This window comes from Betta splendens, chromosome 3 (assembly GCF_900634795.4).
Source record: "Betta splendens chromosome 3, fBetSpl5.4, whole genome shotgun sequence".
Classification (NCBI taxonomy): domain Eukaryota; kingdom Metazoa; phylum Chordata; class Actinopteri; order Anabantiformes; family Osphronemidae; genus Betta; species Betta splendens.
In genome coordinates this window covers 2,921,216-2,947,749 of record NC_040883.2, presented here as the reverse complement: position 1 = coordinate 2,947,749, position 26,534 = coordinate 2,921,216, and the positions used below count along the sequence as shown (strand labels likewise).

The 26,534-nt window shown below is 43.8% G+C and overlaps 1 protein-coding gene and 1 long non-coding RNA gene across 2 annotated transcripts; one reads left to right on the top strand and one right to left on the bottom strand.

Moving 5' to 3' along the window:
* Window positions 1–4,393: 4,393 nt before the first annotated feature.
* LOC129603903 (uncharacterized) lies at window positions 4,394–19,994 on the bottom strand. Its single transcript, XR_008694249.1, has 2 exons — window positions 19,857–19,994; window positions 4,394–5,014 (listed from the first exon to the last, which is right to left on the bottom strand). It is a non-coding gene; the product is annotated as an uncharacterized LOC129603903 (long non-coding RNA).
* dbx1a (developing brain homeobox 1a) lies at window positions 19,859–26,519 on the top strand. Its single transcript, XM_029144140.3, has 5 exons — window positions 19,859–19,989; window positions 23,199–23,830; window positions 23,922–24,023; window positions 25,538–25,740; window positions 25,855–26,519. Exons 2-5 carry the CDS (start codon window positions 23,452–23,454, stop codon window positions 26,146–26,148), a joined length of 978 nt encoding a protein of 325 aa, XP_028999973.1. The 5' UTR covers window positions 19,859–19,989; window positions 23,199–23,451; the 3' UTR covers window positions 26,149–26,519.
* The last annotated feature ends 15 nt before the right edge of the window (window positions 26,520–26,534 follow it).

Genomic DNA, 26,534 nt, shown 5'->3' with positions numbered 1-26,534 from the left:
CGCATGCGCACCTGCAGTTAGAAACGCCCCATCCAGTAGCCATGTGTTTACGAAGCATCGTCCCTAAAAAGTAGCATGAGGCTGTACATTACGACTGTCTCTATGTTGGACGTTTATTTACTCCGTGTGACATTTCAAAACTCGCATTTAATTGGTAAGGAAAATAAATTCTAGTTCTTTTTATCTTTATTATATTGGAATTGTCCCCTGTAATTTGTTTAGCTGTTTTGTGGAGAACCTCTTCCAGAGACAGAGGTCTTCATTCATCCATAATCTCTCTATCTGGTGCGAGGTGCAGTGTACACCATAGACAGGTCATCGGTCCATTATGTGGCTTGTGCACGCAGACTGACCACCATTCACATTAATGGGACAGCGCACACAGCAGGGTGTGTGCAAAGTCTCCTGCACAAATAAACTAGAGTAACTGGCAGAAAGCCATGCTCAGTGGCACAGACAAGCTCTTATCACTGCAGTATTAGCTGGTTAGTTCTGGATGCACTTGGACCAAACAGAACCACTAGGTGTTTTTTCACTAACATCTCTTCCACTGGGGCATCCATTCAGGTGGAGGTTTGGAAGAATGAAACCATTGTGCACCTGTTGAATTGTACAGTAAAACAGACAGAACTAGATGATCTGATGAGGATTGCAATACAGCACAGCCAATACAATGTCTGCTGTGTTGTGTTCCAGGGTAAATCTGAACCTGCTCCTTCTCCTAATACAAAGGATAAACACAGGGCAGGGGTGACTGCTGCTGGCAGGAAGCACGTCCTGGAGCAAACACCCGAATTTGTCTGGGACAGCAGAGTTCAGGTCTGTTTTCCTGCCCCCCCCCAAAAAAAAGTCTTGCCTTTATTGAAAACCAGGGGGTTTCATTAAATAAAACCTCAACACAAAGTAAGCAAGTGCAGTCACATGCAATGAATTCATCAACACCCCATGTTTTTAACACCCCTGCCACTTCGAGCACAAGGCATCGACCCAATCTAATAGAATATGACGGAGCCAGGGATGATCCTTTAAAGATGTCAGCAGTGAGAGACAGAAAGAAAAGAGGCTGAGGCTGAGAGAAGAGGCCTTAAACTGGCACTCTGCTGAAATGAAATGTCGCCTCTTTGTTCCGTAGCTGCGGGTGCTAATTGGACCTGTCGGTGGGGAGGACGGCTGCCGCTGGGCTCCTGTCCGTCGCACCTGTTGAGTCATTGTTTCTCACATTGATCAGACAGGAAGTTGCAGTAAGAAGGCTTATGCCTCAGTGGGTGCGTGGCAGCGACGTGGTTCAATTTCCTTTTAAAACGCCGCTGCTGGAGGTGGAAATGCCAATGGTAGTCAATGCTCAGTCGCGTTTGAGCATTGATTCATTTACACTAAAGGACGTATGGATCAGAAAACGCTGGCTTTCACTGCCTTGTTCGCGTTCTCCATGCTTCAGTCTCAGCTGCGTTTCAGCATTGCATAATATGTTTGATGTCTCCGCTGCTGCTGCTCGGACACACTTCACCTAAAGTCCTATTCAAACAGGATTAGCTCCTAGAACAATGGTTGGGACATAATTGCTGACAGAGGTCATGGTACTAAACGCAACAAGAATCAATGACGCAGCATTGAGAAGGTGATACAAAAGTTACCCCACCATTATCAGCACAGAACTGAAGATCATCTTGAATGTTGGTACGGACGTTACTGACATCATGTTTTATTACCGTCCTCTGGCGGCCTTGGTTTTAACATGACCAAGAAACAGGCACCAACAAAAACCCAACTGAAGCAACTGGTCTCAAAAGTCAGACAATCAGACTTTGACGTCTAGATTTTAGATGTAAGTGATATGAAATTACAGTTTACAACTGTTAATGACATTATTAATTCTGTCTCAGACACCGACCCTTTGGATTCCATGTTGCCCTCAGATTTTATGATCAGGTATCAAAAATTCTTTTCCACCTTTGTCTATGAACACATATTTATACTTATATTTATATTTTATTTATTTTTTGTTTTGTTTTATTTATTACTCATTGTACTAACCATTGATAACCACCACCACTTACCTAATTGGATATTCTAGAGTACAACAAAAGTTTTTTTTACTAAATTTAAATGAAGTTTACTTTACTTTTACTATTCTGATAGAAAATTTAGAGGGAAATATTTTATACACAGATTTTTTCCTAATGTAGCACTTTTACTTAATACCTAAAAATACTGTCATTAAATTTTTAAGATCTAATATGCTTATATTGCTTTGAATTGAAAGGTCTTTTCAAAAGACATTTTACCAAATTTATCATGTAACTTATTTATTTATTTAAAATGTATTTTCTCGGGGTAAAAATTATGTTCTATCCAAATTATTATTGAAAATAATGAGAAGATTCAATCATATTCAAACAAAAATAGTAAAAGCAGGTTGCAGGTTGTACGTGCCTATATAGATGTTTTTCTCACACACACACACACACACACACACACACACACACACACACACACACACACACACACACACACACACACACACACACACACACACACACACACACACACACACACACACACACACCTTAAGGCCTGGGACCCCTGTTTCACAGACTCTAGAGTGTGATGCTAATGATGGTAATTAATGGAGCCTGACAGCACAATCTGCTGCCCATTGTCTCCCAATAAACAGCTTTACAGTCCACATGAGCCACAGAGGGGACAGGAGACAGGCAGAGTGGAGGGTCGGACCTCAGGGGACAGCACTGATCCTGAAGTAGGGATTAGCTCAATTAGAGAGGCACTGTCTGATTTAGATGCAGTGTGTGTGTGTGTGTGTGTGTGTGTGTGTGTGTGTGTTATTAGAAGCCTCCATCATTAGAGCCCACTGTTGCCTCTATTTGTTGCTGTCTGATGCAGCTGCTATTGACATCGTCAAGCCGATACCTTTAGCTTTTACTCATTTCAATAACAATTAATCTTCAGTGCGTCATTGTCTAAATGATAACATATCCATGAATATTTCAAAAGGCAGCATGTTGTTGAATGATTTCCTACATTGGTTACTTACCGTACTCAATGTATATATCATACATTGTGAAATCAGTTTCTTTTCCTCAGTTAAAAGAAACAATATAAAATAAAAATACAAAGATTTAAATACCAGCTGCCAGATCTGGTCAGTTATGAAAAAAAGCACAATAACACAGTAATTCCACAAATCTCAGAGTTTTCCTCAGCTTGGCTTTGTAACAGGTCTAGACGCAGGACTCAGACCATCACAATATGTTGGAGAAGATGCTGAGTGCCAGCGGTGCTTCCCTGCTCAAAGAGCTGCAGCTAAGCAGCCCTGAGACCGGCTCTTCCTTCCCCCAGGAACAATGAGCCCAGTAAAGGAGCAAACAGATTACCACCATTTTCCTTTAGAGGCTCCTAAAAAGAGTCTGGGAGCCGTGGGCGAGCAAAGAGGGGAATACGCTTGCACATCTGGCGAACCTTCTGCCGCCTACTGGATTCAGTGTCTGCACGTTTTGTTTGTAGATTTTTCTATAAGAAAATACAAAATTATAGTTTTCCACAGTTTCTGATCTGCCAGATCAGATGTCCTCATTTTAACAACACATTTTTGAGTTTGATTAAAATCAAAACACAGACCACAGAAGCAAAACTTGTAGTTTTTAGGTTTACACATGGTCGTCAGCAAAAAGAAAAAAAAAGACAAAATCCAAACCAGTCACATTAGAATAAATTCCTTCACCTCACCATGGATGACTTGTGGTCGACAAGACATAATTGGTTATGATCAGACTTTCCCAGGAGAAAATCGAACTTGAAACAGTTCAGTCTGGATGTCCTTTTATGGCAGTGACGGCATAAAACACCAAAGCTTCTTAGTGGATATTTGTGTTAGGCTTTGAGTTTTCACTATCAGATCTATTTGCTATCTTAAATCTCCCCTTTGTGGCAGGACGGTGAAGCTTAATGAGTTCTTTGAACTGCCGACATCCCCAGTAGAATGGCTTTAAGAATGTCCACCAACTAACCTTTAGTCTCTTTCCCACATCCAGCAATCGGAGAGGGCACCTAATTCCGATTCTGCAATTCCTGCACACCTCCTATATTCATAATGGGCTAATCATAGTTCATCTTCAGAACAATCCTTGTATGTTGTGGTGACACTAACACTAACACAGACCTACCGCATTCTGGCTGTTTCTGCAGATAACAAATCAGAGCAACACTCTGATAGAGTTATATTTATGAATTTTATGTTTATCCCGAGCATTTTCAAGCCATGAGGGGACAGAGGGACAGGTGTCTGAGAGCAGCCACGCAGTTGTGAAGATATGATCGTTTCATTTAGTAAAGGGTGTTTACATGGGTTTCTAAAAATCTGCTTACTCTTAGTCAGTTTTTTTTTTAGTTTTTTTTTACTATTCAACAACAAACTATTAATGGTGGTACACATTGTTAGGTAAAGACATTTCACCTGAATTCAACAAATGTAAGCTCTCAGTGAACTATCATATTAAATAATATTAATTAAAACAATCCTGATTATCTGTGAAAAATGTTGTAACCCAAAGTGAGACAGAACAATCTGATGTTTATGGTTTTATTATAGCTTTATTATTATTGTTTTAAATTAGTTTAAGGACTAATTTAAGGCAGAATTCCCTTATTAACAAAGTTGAAATGTCCCCAAGATTTGTCAAGTTCCAATAACACAATCGTACTAGAATTAAAGGACTAAATTATTGCTGAGAAATGATGTAAGGTAAATTAACATGGTTAACTAATAGTATTGAATATTAGCCACACGATCTCATGTAAAGGTATTTGACCACATGCTGTAAGGAGTTGTGGATAAGGTGCTGGAATAATGTGGATGGAGGGAAATAATATGAAAAGCAAAACTCCAATCCACTACTTTACCACCGACACTGTCTCAGTGGGTTCTTCTGGCTTTCCTGTGTCTCATTCTTGGCGCTGGCTGGGTTTGTCTCATGGATGGACCCTGCTGTCCTCCGGCCTACAGAGACGGTGAAAGGAGGAAGACGGGAGATCATGTTGGATCATGACAGACCCACCACAGCACACAGACCTCCCTGCCGATGGGCTAACACCACTACAAATGGCAGAGCTGGTGGGACAATCACTGGCTGAATGGGAGCTAATTAGCTGGAGTCTAATGCCAGTTTACTAACACCTGTATTAGCGTGCTCACTCAGCAGGGAATCAGCGCTGGCCAACAAGTGCTAATCCCTCATAAGCCCAAAGTACTCCTCCCAAGAACTGGAATTTGCATATTCTGCTTTAGCCAGCTGTTGCCAACCTAAACCCAGTACAGCGCTAAAGTGTTAGCTCTGATGGAGGGAAGGAGGAAGCTGCATAAAGCAGCAAAGACAGGCGAATCCCCATGATGTTTAGTGTTTGAATCTGCTTTTGGAGACTCCGCTCACAGTCCCAGGTGCGTACAGTGCTGTGCTGTGAGTTGGTCAGCGTGGGTTCTCACGTCTCCTGGGAACGCTGCCACGTGAACCCGCTGCCTGGGTGGTGCAGTGATTACACAGTCGCTGTGTGCGCATCAGGGCAAGTGCGAGGCCTGTGTGTATCGGGGTGTGTGTGCAAGGGATTAGTAAGCTTTAGCATTAACATCATGACTGGACCGGCCACATTCCCTCACTGCCAATAATTTGAGGGGAGGAGAAGGCGGCCAGTCCATTAGCTCAGCCTGTTTGCTCAGGAGTTGGCCGACTCTGATCCCCTAATTTCTCTCACCGAGTCCAAGAGAATCTCTGGCTTTTGTGATGGAGGGATGGGAAAATAAAGGATGAGACCGAGGGGCACATTGATTCAGAGATCACCATCCTTAGGACATTCTGTACACTTACCAAACTAATCAGCGTGAGTAAACACAACAAGGCACGCTGAGAGCTGCTGGCTAAAAGGCCGGGGTCTCCGGGGTTGATTAGGAAGAGCTGTTGATGGACCACACTCAGTGTCTGCGTTCTCTGATGTTCAGACGACAAACAGGCAAACTGTGAGCAACGTGTCTCATTTGCTGGCCTGTTCTGAATGATCCTGGGCTTTGAGTCAATCCGTCTTGGATCTAAAAGTTTTAACAATGGCTGTGTTGTCAGAGTCAGCGGCAATGCTACGTGATAAAGGATAGATTCATTTCACTGCAGTGTTTGATCCATGTCGCTTTCCCAGATTTTAAAAATCTCTCAAAGGCTGAAATCAATTTTGTGTGTAAACTTTAACTCTCTCACAACAGATGTGTTGTCTTCGTTTGGAATTAAACATAACATTTAAAAAAAAAAAAAAAAAAAAAAAATATATATATATATATATATATATATATATATATATATATATATATATATATATAGAAGAAGGCTACGGAAGAAACATATACAGGCAAGAGGCCAAGTCCAATGCTGCAAAAGGTCCATCAGTAAACTCACTTATTATCACTTGAGGACAAACTGAAATCTCCAATAAAAGTCTAATAAATTAAAATTCATGTACACCGCTTTGAAGAATTCAGACAGAACCCAGTTAAAAATCAAATAAACTTTCAGTGCAGTCAGTGGCACAGTTTTAACAAATATTGTGAAGTAGGTGCTGTACATTTTAAATCAGTGTGAATACATCTACAGACAAGAATTCACCTGAACCACGATGACCAGACGTAGACCCAGTAAAACACTCCACCAAAGGAAAGAAAAGAAAATCTGTATAGACGCAGGGGACGAGTATTATAATAACCCATCAATCATTGGATTCTAAGCCACATCCCAGGGGAAAACTTCTGTCAGCACACGATGACTCAACATACTCTTCATGTTAAGTGGACATCAGATCAGATGTCACTATCAATTCCCAGAAGCTGAGACCTCTCCTAATACCCCTCACAGCCAATTAGTGCAAGCAATGGCTGCAAACCTTCAATAGCAATGCACAGTAACTGCTTATAGCTACATATGCTGCCCCACTAGCGGCTGGCAGTGGGGACAGGGGCTAATGGGCAATCACAGGGGGGCTTATGGTGCAAATCAGCCCCGATCTTCAGGAACCTTCTGGGGATTCCTGTCCAGTGTCGCCCCATTCTACAGCTTATGATCTAGTAATGGGTTCTTTGGTGGAGATCTGAGTGGGTCCACTGGGAACATGGTGTCAAACTGGTGCAGACTTCCTACGACTAAAGGGGACTTTGATAGGCAAAGTGGCACGGGGCAGAAAACAGGTGCCTGCTAATAGGATGCGTCACTACCCGCTTGTGCAAAACAGCTGACACCCACAGCGGCTTCTAGATCCAGAACAGTGTTTATTTAGGATATAAACTGAAGCCTATATTGATGGAGGGCAGAGAAAACAGATTATTTCCATCCAATAGATGTGATTAGTAAATATTTTACATTTGATCAGGGCACATTCATTCTTTTACATACAGTCCATGAATCTAGTCGCGCTTGTGTCATGCATCGCTCTCATCACTCAATTCGTGTAATAGACCACGATGATCTACTGTATATTATTGATTAGTGTAATACTAGAATGCATGTGTTTACTTGTGCAGTACTTATGCGAGTGGGGCTTTAAGGCTGAGTTATGGGGGTTTATGCCGTCTGTTCATCCTGTCAGCGAACGGGTGGGTTTGTGGTGAAGAATGGTGAAGGCAGGTGGTGTGACTAAAGCGAGGACTGGACCGAATTGGAAGGATGCAGGGCTTTAGCCGAGGGAGGAGGAGATGGGACGGGGTGTCACCAGTCGACAGGGCCTGTCCGAAACAGCGCCGCACACCACACCCACCCAACTGTTTCTCTTTCAGCGCCCTTCTGCCCGTTTCTCCCCGTCTCCTTCCCTCACTCCCTCTGTCTCGCTTTATCTCTCTCCTCCTCTTTTCTTTTCTTTTCAAAATGCATTGTTAACAAAACGGTTTACAAACCCTGGCTGGTACATTATCCACGACCGCCTCCTGTGAGATTGATTTAGGCAAATGGATTCAGAAAGGGAGGGAGGGATGGTGGTGGGGTGCATGGAAAGGATGGAAAAAGGAGAAAGTGAAAAGGGGTGTGTTCCTCCGTGCAACCGCTTTACAAAACCACCACATGGGCCACGTTGAATATTCCCTTTTCTCTGGCATTTTGAGAGGCCATACATTAAACGCTCATTATACAGCCTTTATGTGCAGGGGGAGGCTCCATCTCGGAGGGCAGAGCGGCTGAGGATGGACTATGATCTCTCTGCATATGCATGCATGGAGCATCTTTAGAGGCTTTCTGGACATGTATGATATCATCATGACTGAAAGATTAGACTTTCATAAAGCCCGATTCCTGAAGGAAGGGTGTGTCGGTTGCACGACTGATTTTTACGGTGAACCAGATTGCGTGTTATGTTTAATAAGGAACGTCTCAAGCCAGGAGAGATTTCGGCTTCTGAGACGTCAGGTCATTTGTAGAAAGACGTATTTTTAACGAGAAGGTGGCGATAACCACATCCAGTTCCCCTTCTCAGCTCTCATTTTCAAAATTGTGACAGAAGTTTGTTTGTTGCCCTTCATTCTCACACTTTTCAAAATAGACACACTTCAGCGACTGATGAATTTCTTTGACTTTTACTTTTATCTGACTTTTTAACTATATCGTTTCGCTTTCAACTCCACTTTCATAGTCCTCTCTTCTTTTGCAAAAGCAGGAGGAGAGCAAAGGTTGAACTGGGCATCCCATCATGATAAATCACTGGTTAATGAGGAGTCCATTGTGTCCTCACACATTGTGTCCTCCTTCTTCCTCCTCCCCCTCACCCCCCTCCTCCTCCTTGTGTCCCTTAGACCGCTACCTTTGGGTTGTTAAGCTGACACAGATAATGAACTGGCCGCTTTGAACTGTCCTCACAATATTGACTGGTTGCACACAGCAGATGTCTCCCTGGCAGAAAGCAACTGGTAAAAGCACATTAGGTTAACAAAGAGAGCTTTGCTTTGCAGGGGTGGAGACTGGAGAGGAGGTGGCAACGGGGTCTGTGTGGGTGTATGGTGGTGGGGGGGGGCAACGGGATAGGGGGGCAGAGGGCAAGCTTCAGAGTTGACAGATCTTGGGGATTATATCAAAACAACACGTTTGTCGATTATATGACGAAGAGGAGACGTGACAAAGGGGACATGGTTCGAAACCGTCTTCACAGACTTGGGTCGTGTTATGGATCTTCTCTGGATTATATACTTCTGATTTGTTCATGGTTGACTAAAAAGATATAATTGGAACATCCACCTAATAGAACAGCAACGTTGAAAATCCAGTGTGTCAGATACCAAGGAGTTTTATATACATTTACTATCTCTGTTTCTACAGAATAGATACATGCACTCACTGGTTATCACTTACATCTGAATGGGAACTATTTACCATACTTCTGAAACTCACTCAAAGCGGCACATCCTGATAATTGTGTTATGTTTTTATTTGTTAACAGGAAAAAGTGTGTGGCATCATGGTTTGTTAAAGGCTTAGAACACACAAAAGGTCGGGTTTGGACCTTTACAGATAACAATCTGAATCACACTTTGGCACAGACGAGTTTGTTCATTTTGTCTATAGATAACAAAATGATTAACTTCATTTTCAGTCCCCCTCTCGTTATTGTTGTTCGTTGAATGCAGAGCGGCCTGTGAGCCAACTGGTTTCTTTCTGGCAGTGGGATGGGTGTCTAATGGGTCAATAATAAGCCGTGACTAACCATCTCCCTAAGGAGCAGCTTGGCCAGACACACACTCACAGAAAGCAGCAGAAAGGTATGAGCCACCAACACTGATTACCATATAATTGCAGCCATTGTATTTGACATGGAGAATTAGTAGCCTGCTAGGTGGCTAACTGGCCTTTTATTCAGCTTCAGACTGGACAAAAAACACACCCACACACAGACAGACATACACAACTCATACTGGACACAATATGCATTTATGCGCCCACAATTATTTGGGAGCACACATTACAGAACCTTGCATGGATACCTAAAATCTGAGGTCCGGACATTTGGAAAGATGTGAAGCACAGACAAAGGGCCAGAAGAGGAAGAAGTTCAAACGCTGACAATTCAACTATTTAAATGGTACTTATGAAGTAATGGAAATCAACACATAAGTCAGGTTCTTTAGAAATTAATGTCCAGCCTTTGTGTCCTCTTTCACACCTGTTTCTGTTGAGCCACCACATCAGAACGAACTAGAAATGCAGACAGAAATCTTTTGTCCTGCTGCACTGCTTCAACAGTCCGAGTTCAGGGATCAGTGTTCACACACTCTGGATAATCTGCTATATCCTATTCAGATTCCTCCTTTCCACTTTGAAAATTACACACGTCGGCAGTTGTGAAATTGTGATCGTTTCCCACACGAAGCCACGTCTTCAGACTTGGGGGCACGGAATAATTTGATTTGGTCTCTGGCATACGAGTCAAGAGGGTTAACAAGACCCACCGCCATGGAGTCCCTTCACCCCACGTGTGGCTAAACGATCACTTCCCTACGTGCTTCACATCGCAACAAATCTCTTTTCATGATCACTTTTCACTCTTTCTCTTTCTTGCCTGACTGGGTCTTTTTAAACTGGGAGGGAGACGAGTGAGAGTCAGGGAGAGAATTTCTTTCCCTCTTAAAGGTTTTGTGTGAGGACGGCTGAGTGAGCGTCCATTATAGAAAAGGCCCAGACCACCACTGGATGACCCTGCTTGGAGTGACAAAACCCAATTGGTCATGGCCGCCAGCAGCTAATGGGCCAGAGAGGAATAGCCCTGGGTGGGTAATGACTGTATTCTCTGCCTTTCTATTTAGGCCCCTCTGGTGCCCCGTAGCCCACCCCACCCCACCCCAGCAGCCACCAGCCCTGTGCCCTGTGTGCCCTTCTGGCCTTCTCTTCTGGTTTCATGTACACTAGCGCACACTTTTACACAATACTGCTGGTCACAGTGTTTATCTGTGAGATGCGCCTGGCAACAAATGCTGCTGACGACCGGACCACACGTAGGGACGATAGAGCCCCTGTGCTATTGGTGCATTAAGACCAATGTATTTGGTCTTATTTGCTGCTACAATTGTTCAGAAAAAATATAATCTCACTATTTGTTTCAACGAGAGCGCTGAATTGAAACAAGAAAAAATACTTCTGTCAATGCCTCTGACCGAGTCTTAAGACTCGTTTTTTACAAGTTATGATCAAATACAATTACAAGAACATGACACAAATAGTAAATATGTCTTTGCTACAATCACTACAAACTTACAATTTGATTGATCTTTTTCCAGCATTTCACCTTTTGCAGCCTTGTGTTTGTTCGTGAAAGTGAAGTTGAAAACAAGGCACTTTTTTATTAGTGGGCCGGTTGGGGATGCGGTGGTGGAGCGGATGGCAACAGATAGGAAGGGTAAAGGGAGAAAGGAGGAGGAGGTGGTGGGCAGGTCACGCTGGCTCTATTCAACCCCTAAGACAACACCACACAGAATGATAGACTCCTCAGGATTGTTTGTCCCTCATGGGCCATTCTCTCCTGGCGCTCTCAATGGCACCCTTAGCCGCACATGAGAGACTCTCACAGGTACCAGAGTGTGTGTGTGTGTGTGTGTGTGTGTGTGTGTGTGTGTGTGTGTGTGTGTGTGTGTGTGTGTGTGTGTGTGTGTGTGTGTGTGTTTGAAGGGTGGAGCACGGTAGTGGAGGTGGGGTTGTATTTTAGAGATAAAGCCTCCTAGTCCTATGGTTGATTGCCCCGCTATAGACACTCACTCAGTGGCTCTGAAAGGCTCCCTCAGACACCAGTGAATAAACTCTTACTCTTACGCTTCCATACATCACCCTCCACCTCCCCTCCATCCTCCATCCTCCTCCTCCGTTGGCAGATCCACCCCCTCCGCTCTCTCACTTTGTATTTTTCAGGGATTTGAGCACCACCCCTCAAACCCTCCTTCCTCCCGAAAGTATCCACTGCTCGGAAAAGGCCTTCATCTCAAGCTTTGCATGTTTACAAGCTTAAATGCATCACACCATTATTGTTCAATAATCTCTGGAGGCTTTTGAAAGTAAAATAATTTAAAATTAGTGAATGTATGTGGGATTTTGCTTTCGTTGGTGAATGGTTTTTAAAAAGTAAGAATTTTTTTATGAAATGTAACATTGCACTCTTTGATTACATTTTGTGTATAAAAAAGAAAATGCCGGAGACAGAAGTGCAGCCCTCGGTCAGTCGTCTTCCTTCCTTCTGACACATGAAAGAGACGGATGCTGAAACGTCTGAAAGTTACCCTGTTAAGCTAACCATTAGCCTGCATCTCTAAAGACCCTAGTTAGCGCTGTTGTGGCTCCTGTCAGCAGTTTCCTCCCTGCAGGAAGACTCCATCTAACTCTGACCCACCAAGATGAGCTGACTAAGTAATCCTGAATACTGACCTGAGGCAGAAGTCACTAATTCAAGCTAAGAGAGGATGCTTTATATTAAATTCAATATTTTGTTCAAGTTGAAGGACTTTTGTGCTGGTGTGTCTGCTGTTTTAGTAACAAATGTGTTCATCCTGACACTGAAGCCCTGTCAACATCACACCCCTGATGCCACATCACCTTCTGCTTTAGGGAAAACCTCGACAGCGCAGTAAAGTCCTGGTCCTACAGTTGGTCATACAGACAAAATGAGTCGTGTGACGCCCACGCAGACCTGACCGACACTTAGTGAAACAAAGTTTTACAGTTATTTGTTTGTTTAACTGTTAATTACCCTTTCCCTTTCGCAACTGTGACACTATACAAACTCTCATTTCCATTCTTAAATCCCCGACTTCCCAGTCACTGTCAAACATTTACATTTTCTAACCTTTATATGTAAAGCCAAGTTGCTAGAAAAGCTGAATGTTGCCTCCTTATGGTGCAGCCCGGTTTAAGCCATTCAAATTCAGCCTCAGCGTGGAGGTGCAGAGCTTTGCATATTCCACAGGGACCACAGCACTGGCAGCTTACCTTTGTCTGCACCTCCGCCTGTGGACCTCTGGGAGTTCTTTACTCTGATCAGGCTTCTATTTAAACAAGTGAAACAAAAACAGCATTTAAACCAACCAGGTTTCATCCACAAGAGCTTTATTTGCAAGCTGTTGCCCTTCTGCTCTTGGTCTGATGGTAAATGCTAATTCCTCAGGTCTTTACATTATTTCTTAATATAAAAAAACATCTATTTATATGCTTTTTTTAAACATTGTGTGTAAATGTGTTTTTATTTAAAAACCAGAATGTGAGTGATTGATTAGATGACTTATTTTCTTTTTAACCACACATTCAGCTGCTTAAAAGAATAGTCAACAATAGATCTAATATGGTTTACTCCTTCATCCTTTCCCTCACCTCTTTTCCAATCAACTCATACACTTGGGAGCAACTATGGCTAAATTAGTCTGCTTAGAAACAGAGAAGTGCCTTAATTAAAACTTCATCCTCTCTCTAAATCCCACTCTCTGCTTTATTCTCCTCGTCCTTTTCCCTTCTCTGTGGCACCGTCTCATCAGGCAGACGGAAGAAGGGCATCGTTGACTTGCACTCCAAGGCCTTCGCTTGTTTGCCGGCCTCAATAGAAACTCGCCGTTAGATACAATGACCTTGCAAATTAAAGGAATGACTGTCCAAATTAAATCAAGCAAGGCAGCCCCATGCAGGCAGCTGGGCTCTCTAGTCCGAGCTTAGCCTGCGCTCTGCAAGCTCCCCCTCCTTCCAGCCCTTCAGTCTTTCTCATAAGTGAGAGGTGAGGGGAGCGAGTGAATGGAGGTTTTCTTCACAGTCCTCCTTGAGATGCTACTTCTTGCTAATTAACTGGCGCTCTTTGTCATCTCCTCTGTGAGTATGAAGGACTTTAGGGGGGGACTGAATAGAGCTTTCTCATCTGGCAACCCATGCCAACTGTCTCTTGCTCTCATGCACTCTTCATCCTGCGCTCTTTGTCAGATGTTGCAATAGTAAATGAAGTGATGGCCATTTTCTAAATTAGTTTTCTTGCACATTGTCGGTGTCATTATCATTGTTTGCTTGTGAACTTTTGGAGGGAAACGGCTGATTGAGACATTTTTGTGTTTGCGGTTCATTAAAAGGAATTTTCATATGAAAGAAAAGTATAAACAATAAATTAAAGTATGTGTGTGTGCGCTTGTGTGATGTCTTTGCCTGTGAATGCACCTATGATCCCTCACACGGCCTATCGTGGCCTGTCATCACTAATCCTTGAAATATTGTCCCTGTTCAATGAATGGTATAAAATTGGAACATATGTGTCATTATTCTGTAAGTCTTTCATTGAACCATGATCTCCTGAATGTAAACTCATGTGAGACTCCTTTCACAGACCCCTCCTCCCATGCTACAGTAATTATTCCCAAATAATGTTTTTTTTTCCCCGGGAAACATGCAGAAAACCGAGTTTCTCAGATTGCATGAATGATCATTGTGGATTTACATCAAAGAACAGCAGGAGCAAAACTATTTGTCTGCCTCCAACAACCATAGCAAGGCTATCATTTCACTATCAGTCTGCTGGGATCTTGGAGATTGTCTGAGATCTGGCCAGGCTGTGCTCGTTGGACACACATCATAAAGCTAATGTGCTTGGACTCCCAAACTGTGACACAGAAATTTGCCTTTCCCTTGATCATTCGTTTCCACATGTCCCACTGTATCACCCTCCGAAGACAGACTGTAAAGATCCATCCAGATCCAGCTACAGACACAAAAGCACAATGATGGAAAGCGTTCAAGGAAAGTCACAGACATGGATTAGACGTGGAATCACATACTGGCCAACTGAGAAGGTAGAGCTGGAACCCAACACTCCGTCTGCGTGTGTGGCTCAAAAACAATAGGCCACTCTCTGAACGGAGTCCTGCCTGACCAAACAGAAGGCAAGGTGTGAGAGCAGGTCAAGCTCCTCCAGTCGTTGACCCTGCTCATATTTTCCCAAATGAAAAGATTACCTAGTTTCTTCAGGTTTTACCTCAAGTGATTTTTTTGAAGCCAAGTGAAAGTTTCAAATTCCTGTTCTGCGGCTCGTTGTCTTTGGAGTGGACTTTCTCTTAGCCCTTTGTGCTCTTCTTGACCTTAAGTGTCTTATCATTTGGCCCCGAGGAGCAGAGGTCACTTTGCAATAGGTGACCCTCCCCCCCGCTTACTTCATTGGCTTTTGTACAAGTATGAGAGGAAGACATTCAAGATGAAGATAACGTACAACGTAAAGTACTCAGAGACAAATCCCATTTAAAAATAAAATAAAATTAAAAAGTTCATAAACAATAATTCAAAACAAGCAGCATGATTCGATTTAAAGTGTTTTATAAAAGCTTGTCTCCATCCATGGCTTAACCTCACATCCTGGCCATGCGTCCATCATGAAAGGCCCGTTGCTGTAAAAGTACTCTTTTGTCTCACTATGTCTTTAACGGTGCTATTTCTCGGTTATTAGGCTGAAGCGGCTCCAAGCTCAACATGGCTGCTAAACCTGAGGAGAGAGAAGGCGTGAAGAAGAAGAAAGGGGGAAATGAACTGCAGGAGATAGTGAAAGGAATAGATGAGTGATGGTTTGGAGAAGTGACAAGCAGAAGCAGAAGGGGGGAGTTAACGACCTGATGGAGCAGAGGTCACATCACCTAGGGCCTGTTAGAGCCCCCATAACGCAATGATGGGATCAATTACAGGCCACACTGGGACCGAGAACCAGCACAGGCCAGTGGCTCCAAATGGTTCCATGTGACTTTGAGACGCACGACTCTGACTGCTGCAGGAATTAGACCCGGGAGGTCCGCTGTGTGCAAAGTCAGGCACACTGCATTATTTGGGTCTGTATGACCAAAGACCCTGACCGTCCTGATGGTCATTATGCCTCAGAGAGTTTGAACGGGGTAAATGGACCAGCTCATGGTGCACATCCGGGTTGAAGAGAAGTGTGGTGGCTGGGCCAGCGCAAGCTACCACCTACAGCTGTTAACCATTTGAGAGATGTTTGATTTACTATGTCCAACTATAATATAGAGTTTATACAAAGAGAAAAAGTATTAAGAAAGACTCACATTATAAAAAAAATTATATATTTATATATATATAAATTTATAATTTCCCAATGATGTTTAATATTTAATAACAGCTAATAAATAGCATTTTATTAGCTTGAACAGCTGGAAATTAGCATTTTGACATTAATGTTATTGTTTCTTTTAAACTTAAATTGGCTGGGGAACAGACAGAGATCAGGGTGATTCATGTAAATGTTCACTGTTGGACTTTTGCTGTACAGTAGTTTAGTGCAGTACTTGAGGTGGTTTGCATTAGGACTGTGGATTCAGTTAATGTTTACGTTCATTTTATCATGATCAGTTATTAAAAATCAATTATTATGCCACATTACAGCCTCTATTATCTGAATGTAGGAGGTGCATAAAGTGAAATAAAGTCAAAATTTTTCATCTTTATTGTTTCATTGAAATATTTGTAATCAAATTGTACATAGAAAAGTCAATTGTGCATTTATTAAATGCACAATTCAAAAATAAATGAGGAATCAAATAAAATGATCTGAGTTTCAATATTGATCAAAACATTCATGGTTATAAATTTTGGCATAGTCAGTTATTTTGAGAGATGGTGGAGGACCGTGTGCTTGAGATCTCACCCAGTCCCACCATCACCTCTGCTTCAAACTGTTCAGATGAACCCACAGAATGTGAAGGTCGGCTGTGTTTACTTTGGGCGTGTACATTCACGGCAACATCAACAACGATCTCCTGCTCCGGGCTCTGTTTTTTTATTCGTTAACGTGAAAGAAGATAAGTGGAAGGAGCTAAATGTTGTTTTGCTTTGTTGTTGATCTTCGATTAATCATGAGAGGCCAAGTGCAAGAACCGTGTCCAGTCTTGTTTATGCAGGGCTCAGCTAGGGCCCTTTCAAACACACACACACAGACCTGCATGCACGCACACACTTGTGTAGCAGGAGCAGCAGTAGCCCTGAAAAGATCACTGGTTTCCTCCTGTTATGCAAATGCATCAAAACGCTTGACTGAGAATTATATATGAATCCAATGAAGCTTTTTCTCTCTTTTAGAACTGCTTAGCCACAAGTACTGAGAGCCCTCAATGGCAAGCGTCCGCTTCACTCCCTGGCCATGCGCATTATTCAGCTTGACGAGATGCAAACTGACATAAGCACCCAGGCTCACTTTCACCCACTGGCAATCCGATTATATGGCCAACACGGCATCAATGCTGCAGAGCCAACAGGCAGTGAAGTCCGTCAAGCTACCCCTCCTCCACCCAAGCCCCTTCTTTCCCCATTCATACCTTCTTCTTCTTCGTCTTCTTCTCTTCCTCCTCAACTGCCTTGCACAGCTACCCCTCCCACACACACTCATACATTTCACATCTCGCGCCCCAGTAAACAGCAAACCTCCGGCCTAAGTACTCGTGTGGCTTTGAAAGTCGCCACTGAAGTAAAAGAAAAACAAGACATTTTTAACTTTAGTTGTTTTTAGTTTTAAAAATTCCTGCAGTTTATCACTATCTGTTATGGTAGAACTTAAAGAATATGTTTCATTTCTTTTTTAAAATCTGTCTAAGCCCTAAAGCTGACTACGCAGCTCGGCTGATCACAAAGAAAGCATTAGGCAGCTGCATGTGGTGGCCTTCTGAACCCTGTCCAGTGCCTGTTCATTCCATAATAATCAGATATTAGCGGCTATATCTATATCAAACCAGTGCTACACGCCGCTCTGCCCGGGAGAATAAATCTCATGACGGGACTCCTAAACTAGTGTTGACAACCACACAGCCCGACCTTCTTCTCTGCGCTGCACAGTGACGCTTGGGTCTGCACAAGGGGCACCCGCTGGAGTGGTGGGTATTTACACGACGCTACCCGAAAAGGCTGCCAGGTGCTTGGGGAGGGGGGCTGGAGCGAGGCTGGAGCGAGGGGGGGGGTCTCCTCCTGCAAATCGTCCCGCATCCGTGAAACTAATGTAGAGATGAGATTAGACTACGAGAGAAATACATTTGCAATTGATAAATGTTGAGCCACTGTGACAAATTCATGTAACTTTAAATGTGTGTGTGTGTGTGTGTGTGTGTGTGTGTGTGTGTGTGTGTGTGTGTGTGTGTGTGTGTGTGTGTGTGTGTGTGTGTGTGTGTAATACACTCGCATGCTTGAGAGCTACTCTTACATGTGATGCTCAATTCTGCGTTTGTATTGTCTTAGTGTTTTGGTGTCAGGTAGAGTTTCATGAAGCGGTGGAAGACATACCACCTGCCTGCCTGTCCCTCCTAAAACAAGGATTTAGAGGACTACTGTGCTTCCTCTGCACCCCTCTGCTTTTAATGAGCAATTAACTTTGCATACAAGGTCACGGACAATGGTATTGGTTGTCAGATTATGCTAATTCTGTTGGCTGTGGCTGCAGTGAAAGGGGACAAGGGATCCCTGTGAATAGAGAGGGTTGTGGCCTTTCTCCAAGATGGGAAAATGATATGCAAACTGTACCAACATGCTCTTTAAGAGGATTAGGACACCACTCAACATCCACACTGACAACTGCTAATAAATGAACAGCGAGAAAGGGAAAAGTGTCCTGGACTGGACCAGAAGAAGCAAACTTTTCCTGAAACTTTCTGTGGTTGACTTGGGACATTGTTTTATTTTAAAATGTGCAAATATGTAAGTGAGTTGATGAGCTTTAAAAGGTGGGTGGGTGGATGGGGGGGGGGGGCAGCGAGGAGGAGATCAAAAATGATGACAAAAGCCCAACTGAAAGAATTCAGTGTGGGGTGAAGCAGATGAAAAAAAGACCCCGGGGTGAAACTAAGAAGTTGAACTCCCATGACCAAGAGAGGGAACAGGTGCAGCCAGAGTTCATACAGAGCGCTTTGTGTGCCGATATGGCTCAAGTCCATTTGGGGAAGAGGGAGGGGCCCATGTTTAATACAAAGTTAATATCGATTTAATGCTTGTCACCGCTCTTCTGAATCTTGCGGCATTGCTAATTCGCTCAGTGTTGAGCCGGGCTTTTGCACCTCCTGCACCAGATGCCACAGAGACCTTCAGTACCACCGGTGAGCTGAGGTGAAGCCTCGGCCAAAACACCCCGAGTGGGAGCCGCTACCGGGGCGAAACCCGGTCACAAACTCAATCCACTGAAATAGTTGTTTGGTTAACTTCACATGGCAGGAGCACGGATTCAGTTTAATTGATCTGAGAGTTGTGACATTTTAAACTGTCTGACAAGGTGGAGCAGTCGCAGAAGTACTCAGAAAACCCCTTTACTACAAGTGAACGTTCTGCCCCCAGAACTGAACTTGAAGCAGAGTGATGGGTAGTTTAAAGAAGTGAAAAAAAAGGGAAATAACAATTATTCTCCTCTAATGAGTATTTATTGGCATTACATTATTAGTTATAAAACTATTCTTGTCAAGTTTGTTGCACTCAAATGTAACTTTAATACTCTCTCTCTGTCTCCGACATGAAACATTGCTGTCAAATATGAACTTATTGAGTAGAACATGTTTCATAATGAACAAATCCATTATTCGATCAATAATCCAGTCAGAAGACGTTGAGGCTAAGTATTGTGTATCGAGCACATACAGACTGACTGCTGTTTATGCTTGACATACACAGAACCGTTGTAAACTACAACGCTGTATACAACTTAACCTAAAACACAAACAGCTCCGATCTGCAAAACAGTCACATCCTCAATGGTGCTTATTTTCTGTGTCAACAACGTCAGCAGAATGACAGACATTCAGCTAAATCCATGCAGACAACGCACGATAACGCAGGTGTGTGAGCGGGTCACATCTCACTCACCCTGGACGAGGAGGAGGCTGTTGTGTCACTGAAGTTCTCAATGTTCCTGTGCTGCTCTGGCCTTTAATTCCTCACAGTCAGTGGACTTTTCGTCACGGCTGAAAAGTCTGTCCCGTCCACACGCGATCCTCAGGTGCGTTTTTATTCTTTTTACACGGAAAAATGAGTTTTGCTGATGTTGGATGAGGCTAGCAAGCTAGCAGCTAAAGGTTAGCGCTAATTAGCAGCAAGCTGCAATATACGGACATGCAGTATTTAATTATGTACTGGATAAAATACTGTTTTCAGAAAAATATTCTGTCATAATTTCATAATATGTTAATGCTACAAAGACAAACCCGCTAAAAGTGACGTTGGCGCTATCCTATTATTTAATTGGCGTGAAGCCAAAGAACGGCTGACTTCCGGTGACAGACACCTGGCTAATCACAGTTTGATAGTTGTGTGACGTCACATCATTTGATTGGTTAATTGGTTGCCTCCTCCTGACACCTTTTTTCTACCGCACAGTCTGATGAAGGAGGAGACGCCAGTGTCTCTCGGCCTCCAGGAGAGAACAGCTTCAGTACAATCTCGTATTTAAGGCCCTATAAAATCAACACAACAAAATAATCCAAAATGGTCCAAGTGCATGTTCAATTACTCAAAAACGGTATTATCGGAGATATTATTTTAAGGGTAATATTTAAAAAGAAAACAACATTGTACCTATGACTTCTTCATGAGGACAGAAAGACAGTTTGCCCAGAAGTTGTAGAATAATCTATTTTATGTGCATTCAGCAAAAATAAATATCGATATTTTATCCTTATTTTACTGGGGCGTTAGCCCGGACCGGAAGAAGCAGAAGTCAGTATGCGAGGCAGTGTTTGTGAGGCATTTCTTTTACCAAAGTCTTGACGCAGCTGGATGCAGGATGAATGGCTGCACGGGTGAGATAGATGGACTTGTGACTGGTGTCATATACCGGGCTGCAACCAGTCAGCACAATCTGTTCATACTGGGTTAAGTGAAAAGATGGGGAGTTCCCCTTTCTGCGGCGCGTCCACGTGACGGATAAATAATGAGGGAATAATAAACAGTTAACCACCTGTCGGACCCGCAGGACAATAGGACGGCCCATAGAGAGTCTCTCATGCATGGGTAACATATTTACTCAGGCCTTTTTACTTAACGAAGCAGAAAGAGTCCAAGACAATAGTTAAATTCAGCTATTTGGTAAACTGGCATGGAACTGTATTCCAGATTTCAAGAATTCTGTAATAAAACGATTGCCCAAATAAAGCTAGGACATCAAGATTTTAAGGACATTAAAATCACGTGTGTAAAATCACGTGTGAGATTCCAATGATTAATGTGACTATTAGGCACAATAAATACATATGGGCTAAGTGATAAACATCAGTGAATAATCCCTGAGGGAATAATGGACACAAACGGTGCCAGTATGAAGGTAAAGATATGAGCTGATACCTTTACAAGTAATATTTTACATATATAGCACTACAACCACACTAATTATCTTGTAATCTATATGCATAATTTAAACTTGAAGATGCTGAATCCCTATAGGGTGATCATACTACAGTTAGGGGACCTTAGTGGGCTGTGGGGGGGTGACGGGGCTGTTGGATGTAATGTCCCAGAGATGTGCTTTTAATGGCTTTAATTCAGCCGCTACCAGCTGTTTTTACTCGGCTCGGTGAAGGAGCGGGGACGTGGCAAGCTTGCAAAGCTCGTAGAAATTGGTCTCGGTCAGACAGAGCAGCCTGTGCTTCCTGCTAACCATCTGCTTAGAGCTCACAAAGGGAGGATTTCGGGCAGCCAAGTAAAGGAATATGGGCTCATAAAAAGCTTTGAAGGTCTCGTTACTTATTGAAGGTGCAGCCGCGGTGACTGAGCCCCGTGTTAACGCCTATTTGTGCGTCCCGTGCAGACGCGATTCTGATAAGCGTTGACTCTGCCCTAAAGATCATTTCACGGAGGCGTTCCCTCTTAATTATCGGATTGTGGCCAGTTTATATTAGATTGATGTTACAATACGTATCATTATTTAAACTGCGGTTTACTTCTCATTTATTTATTTTTGATTTATATAAAAGCAGAGAAATTAATATCACACAAAGAGTTCAATATTTATGCGCACGTTAAAACAACGTCATCAACGTTTTAGTTGTCAAACTAAACCTAATTTCTTGCATTCATGAAAAAAAAATATTTTTATATATAAAATATATTTGCGCAGAAACTCTCATAAGGGTTTATTTTATGGATAGTTTCATTTTTACCATCGAACTTTATTTATTAGAGCGGAATTTAACTAAATATTTAGGCCTGCTTCATGTGAACATTTTTTAAGTAAACGTTAATAAATAAATCACCCAAATATTTCATTCTTAAAGTGTTTCTAAATCTAACGTAAACTTTTTACATGTGCTTAATTTTACTCGTCCACGTCTATGGAGGCCTTTTCCTCCTACGCGTTGGCGACGCGTTTTCGCCCGATTGCTCTGCTTTAACAGGGTTTTCAGAGTAAAGCTGACAGAACACGACTATCAGGATCCAAGTAGCTTTAATAAGAGTTTTATATGGGGTCTCAGTGTCCGCTCATATGAATGCGTTTTAAATCAAATCACAGATGCACTTTTATTCAGCCGGTTAAAACAGCAGAACAAAACCGTCTTTAGAAATAAACCTTTTTTATTCTACTGAGCTTTTCTGAAGCCTAGAAAGGGAAGGAGAGAAAGGCTGAGGGGCGCCTCCTCCGCAGCTGAGGGTGACAGTTAGTTCATGGTTAACAGGATCATGGGCGCACGGCTCAGGCCGCACACTTCTGTTCGCGCTGAGCTGCGGCTCTACGCGCTGAATGAAGCCTGTGCGAAAAGAGTGATATTTAACACATCTGTTAAAGCGTTTTGATAGCAGAAATCCGTTTAAGACATTATTCCATGACGAAGGCCAGATTGAGTGTTGAGAATCCTATGAAACCCTTAAACTCATTTACATTTGAGACGCTATGCATGGCGTCTGCAACCAATACAGAGAATATTGATTTAAGAAGACATGAACTGCATTATCCGCTTAACTTTTAGTATTTATTTTTCAACAGATTAATGAACCTTATAATAATAAAAATTGTATTTTTATTAAAAAAAAACAATATATAAAAAGTCATGTTTCATCCAAAGTCCTTTTTAATGAGTGCATCTGTAAAGACTGCTCTTTAATTAGGCCTCTTGCATCTCCCAAACAAAAGAAAGTGCAAAGAAAGTGGTGAACATGCCAAATTGATGACTGGGACCCTTTTGTTGTCTTTACTTTGTGTGTTGCTTGCTTATGAAGTCTAATGCAATCATAAATTGCGGCCTCTGGCCAATCAGCGTGCCTGGAGATGCGGCATGAAAGCGACCCATGTGGAGAACTTTGTTGAGCCCCATTGTTGAGGCTGTCAGCCCTGAGAGGAGGGCCGGGGGGGCGGCTGCTATATAGCTGCTCTGCCCGGAGTGAGGAAACCAGAGGACTTAGCAGCTATTCCTACCACTGATTGTCCCCGAGCTGACACGAGGAGTACTTCAGATTTCTCACACTGATTTTTATGGCCGGGACCATGATGATCCCAAGCGTCCTCGCGCCTCCTGCCCTCTACCCGGGGCTGTACCGACCCGCTGCGGCTCTGCCGCTCCAACAGACGCTCCCGTCGGCTTTCCCGACGCACTCCAGCTTCCTAGTGGAGGACCTGCTGCGGATAAGCCGCCCTGCCGCCTTCATAAGCCGGACTGTCCCATCAGCGAGCGCCTCCCTCCCCAACGCCTCCACGACCCTCTCTTTCAGCGGCGCGCACACGGAGCGCGCAGTGCCCGCGACCGCGGTGACGCGCGAGTCGTGCTCGCCAAAAACCTCGATGCAGAATAGCAAGGACCCGACATTTCTCAAGTTTGGAGTCAACGCCATCCTCGCACCTTCACCAAAGACCGGTGAGTATGAGTTTCAGGCTCCGTTGTGAACGGTGTTACTTCGTGTTGCACGTTTGGAACCATTTCTAACACGCGTGGTGTTTCTTTACAGCGTCATCGCACCCCGCAGTCCACAGCCTGCACTCCAAAACCTTCCCCGTCCCCTGCTTTGACGCAGCCTTTCACCCCATATTCAGGACGCCTTATTTACCAGGTAGGCGCACGCTTTACGCACTCCCGCTGTTCGGACTCACCTCTGTTTAGTCTTCAGAAATCTGCCTGCACTAATTGCATTTAAATGTAAAACACTTCCACCCCCTGTCATATATTTTAACCAAAGTAGACGCAGAAAAGGGACAAACAGCCAGAAAAAAAGAAATCACTGTCCTATTAATGGGGACCTCGGGCTCTGCCCTTGCCCGGACCCACCCACCCACCCCCTAATTAACCAATTATCCCAAATCGTCACGCTCTAAATTTGAGGCGGGGTGGCCACTTTTAGTCCTCCTGCTTCCCATTGGGAGGCGTTTTGGCATTTCCCTGGCTCCCAGTTTTCCCACAGCGCCCGGGGGGCCACCGGGCCGCCGTGACGGCCAACAAAGCCCTCAGCACCGTGACCAATTTGGTCAGCTCCCACCGGGCGAACCACCCACGCACCCCTGAGAGTGACTTTTACCAGGCGGGCCAAAGGCGTCAACTAGTCATGCACTAATTTCCCTATTAGGCGCTATTGAGAGTTTTCAATATTCTCACAAGACCACATAGCGCGTCGTTGTTCCTAATTCCGCCGTGGCCGTGGGGCAGCTACCGTCGGGAGGAAGTCCAGCCCGCGGTGCGCAGAGGAAACGCGGGCGGTTTGCGCCGCGGGATTTAAAACAACGTCGAGCCAAAGCTTGATCCCGAACCTTCCAGCTGGGTAAAAGTTCGTCTCCGCCGCGTTCGGCGTCACCGCTGACTTCTCTCCACTCTCTGGGTCCTAAACGTTCCTCTTTTCTCCGAGCGGACCAATCAACCAGCTGAGATGAAGAATAATCTCCTGGAAAAGTCTATAAAGTCGCTAGTCCGTGCTTTCATTCCGACAAATCATAATGGAGATAAAGTCTTTTCATGGGCTCAGCTGAATGCCTCGACAAAACAACGCCAGCGCGCTGAATAGCTTTTCGTGTTCATTTAATGAAAATGATTTGAGGGCGCGGAGAAAAGAAAACTGCGCCGTTCCCCTGCGCTCCTCGCGCCCCCTCCGGGCATCAGTATTCTGGTATGCAGTTGTGTTTAGTTTGAAAGTGTAAATCTCCTTTTGTTGCCATAATATATGGCCTTCGCCGCCTGTCCAGAGTCTTTTCTGCGTTAGTTCATTACTACACAATTACCGTTCACGGTTTATTAACTCCTCTATCCGCCCTCACAGCGCTCCTTAAAGGATATGCTGCCTCTTTACCATACCAATGCAGTTGGGGACCGGCCAATGTGCTAATTAGTCACCTCGTGCCATTTCACTCAAAACAGAGACGCACTGCACAGCTCCGAAACGGGACTACTCCCAATTATAACCAGTGCAAAGAGAAAACAACACTTTAATATAGAGCTTCCAATTGTCCGAACAGCGCTTTGATTTACGAACAAGATGATAGTTGGGCACTTGAGTTCATTTCATGAACAATAGACGCGTTTCTTCTGAGGTGCTATCAATAAAACAAGGCTAACAGGTTTCATTTCCTCCTCCCGCAGCATCTTCATCTGTCGTTCCGATCCCCGGGACCTTCTCGTGGCCGCTCGCCGCCAGAGGGAAACCCCGCAGAGGCATGTTGCGGAGGGCGGTGTTCTCCGATGTTCAGCGCAAGGCCTTGGAGAAAATGTTCCAGAAGCAGAAATACATCAGCAAACCCGACAGGAAGAAACTGGCCTCCAAACTTGGCCTGAAAGACTCACAGGTGAGCGCAGAAGCCCAGTATGTGCATACAGCGTGCGTAAGTCGCGCGCATGCTCAGTCCTCTGCACCTGGCGCAGATCTGGTTCACTCATAGTTGATCGCGCGTTGTCTCCAGGTGAAAATCTGGTTCCAGAACCGTCGCATGAAGTGGAGGAACTCCAAGGAGCGGGAGCTGCTGTCTTCCGGCGGCTGCCGCGAGCAGACGCTGCCCACCAAAGCGAACCCGCACCCGGACCTCAGCGACGTGGGCAAGAAGTCCTCAGCGGAGGACGAAGATGAGGAGGAGGAGGAGGAGGAGTTCAGAGGGGAGCGAAGGAGCGCGGCGGGCTCCACGATCTCCTCTCCCTCTCTCTCCAGTAAGCACTCGGACTTCTCAGAGTCAGACGAAGAAGAAATAACAGTATCTTAATTTATTTTGAAGAGCAAATATAGAAATATAATTGTAAGGCCCCACAAACTTCATTGTTAACAGATACTCAGACTTGTTGCATGCTGACTGTACAGGATCAGGATCCGGAGACACAATTTGCTGTTTTGCACAGCTTTGTTCAATTGTACAGTATTTTGTACAATTTTGTATGGAATTTTATGCCAAGAATATCGAGTTACTTTTGCCCTGAGCTTAAATAGAGTTGTTTATTAAAATGTAGCTATTCCGTTAATAATTTATATGAATTTGTTTATGTGCTGTATATATGTTTATTTCACACTTTTTGTATAAATACCAAATAAACGTGTAAACAATTATAGGCAAAACCTTTGTTACTGTTGTTGTTTTTAAAGATGTTGACAACA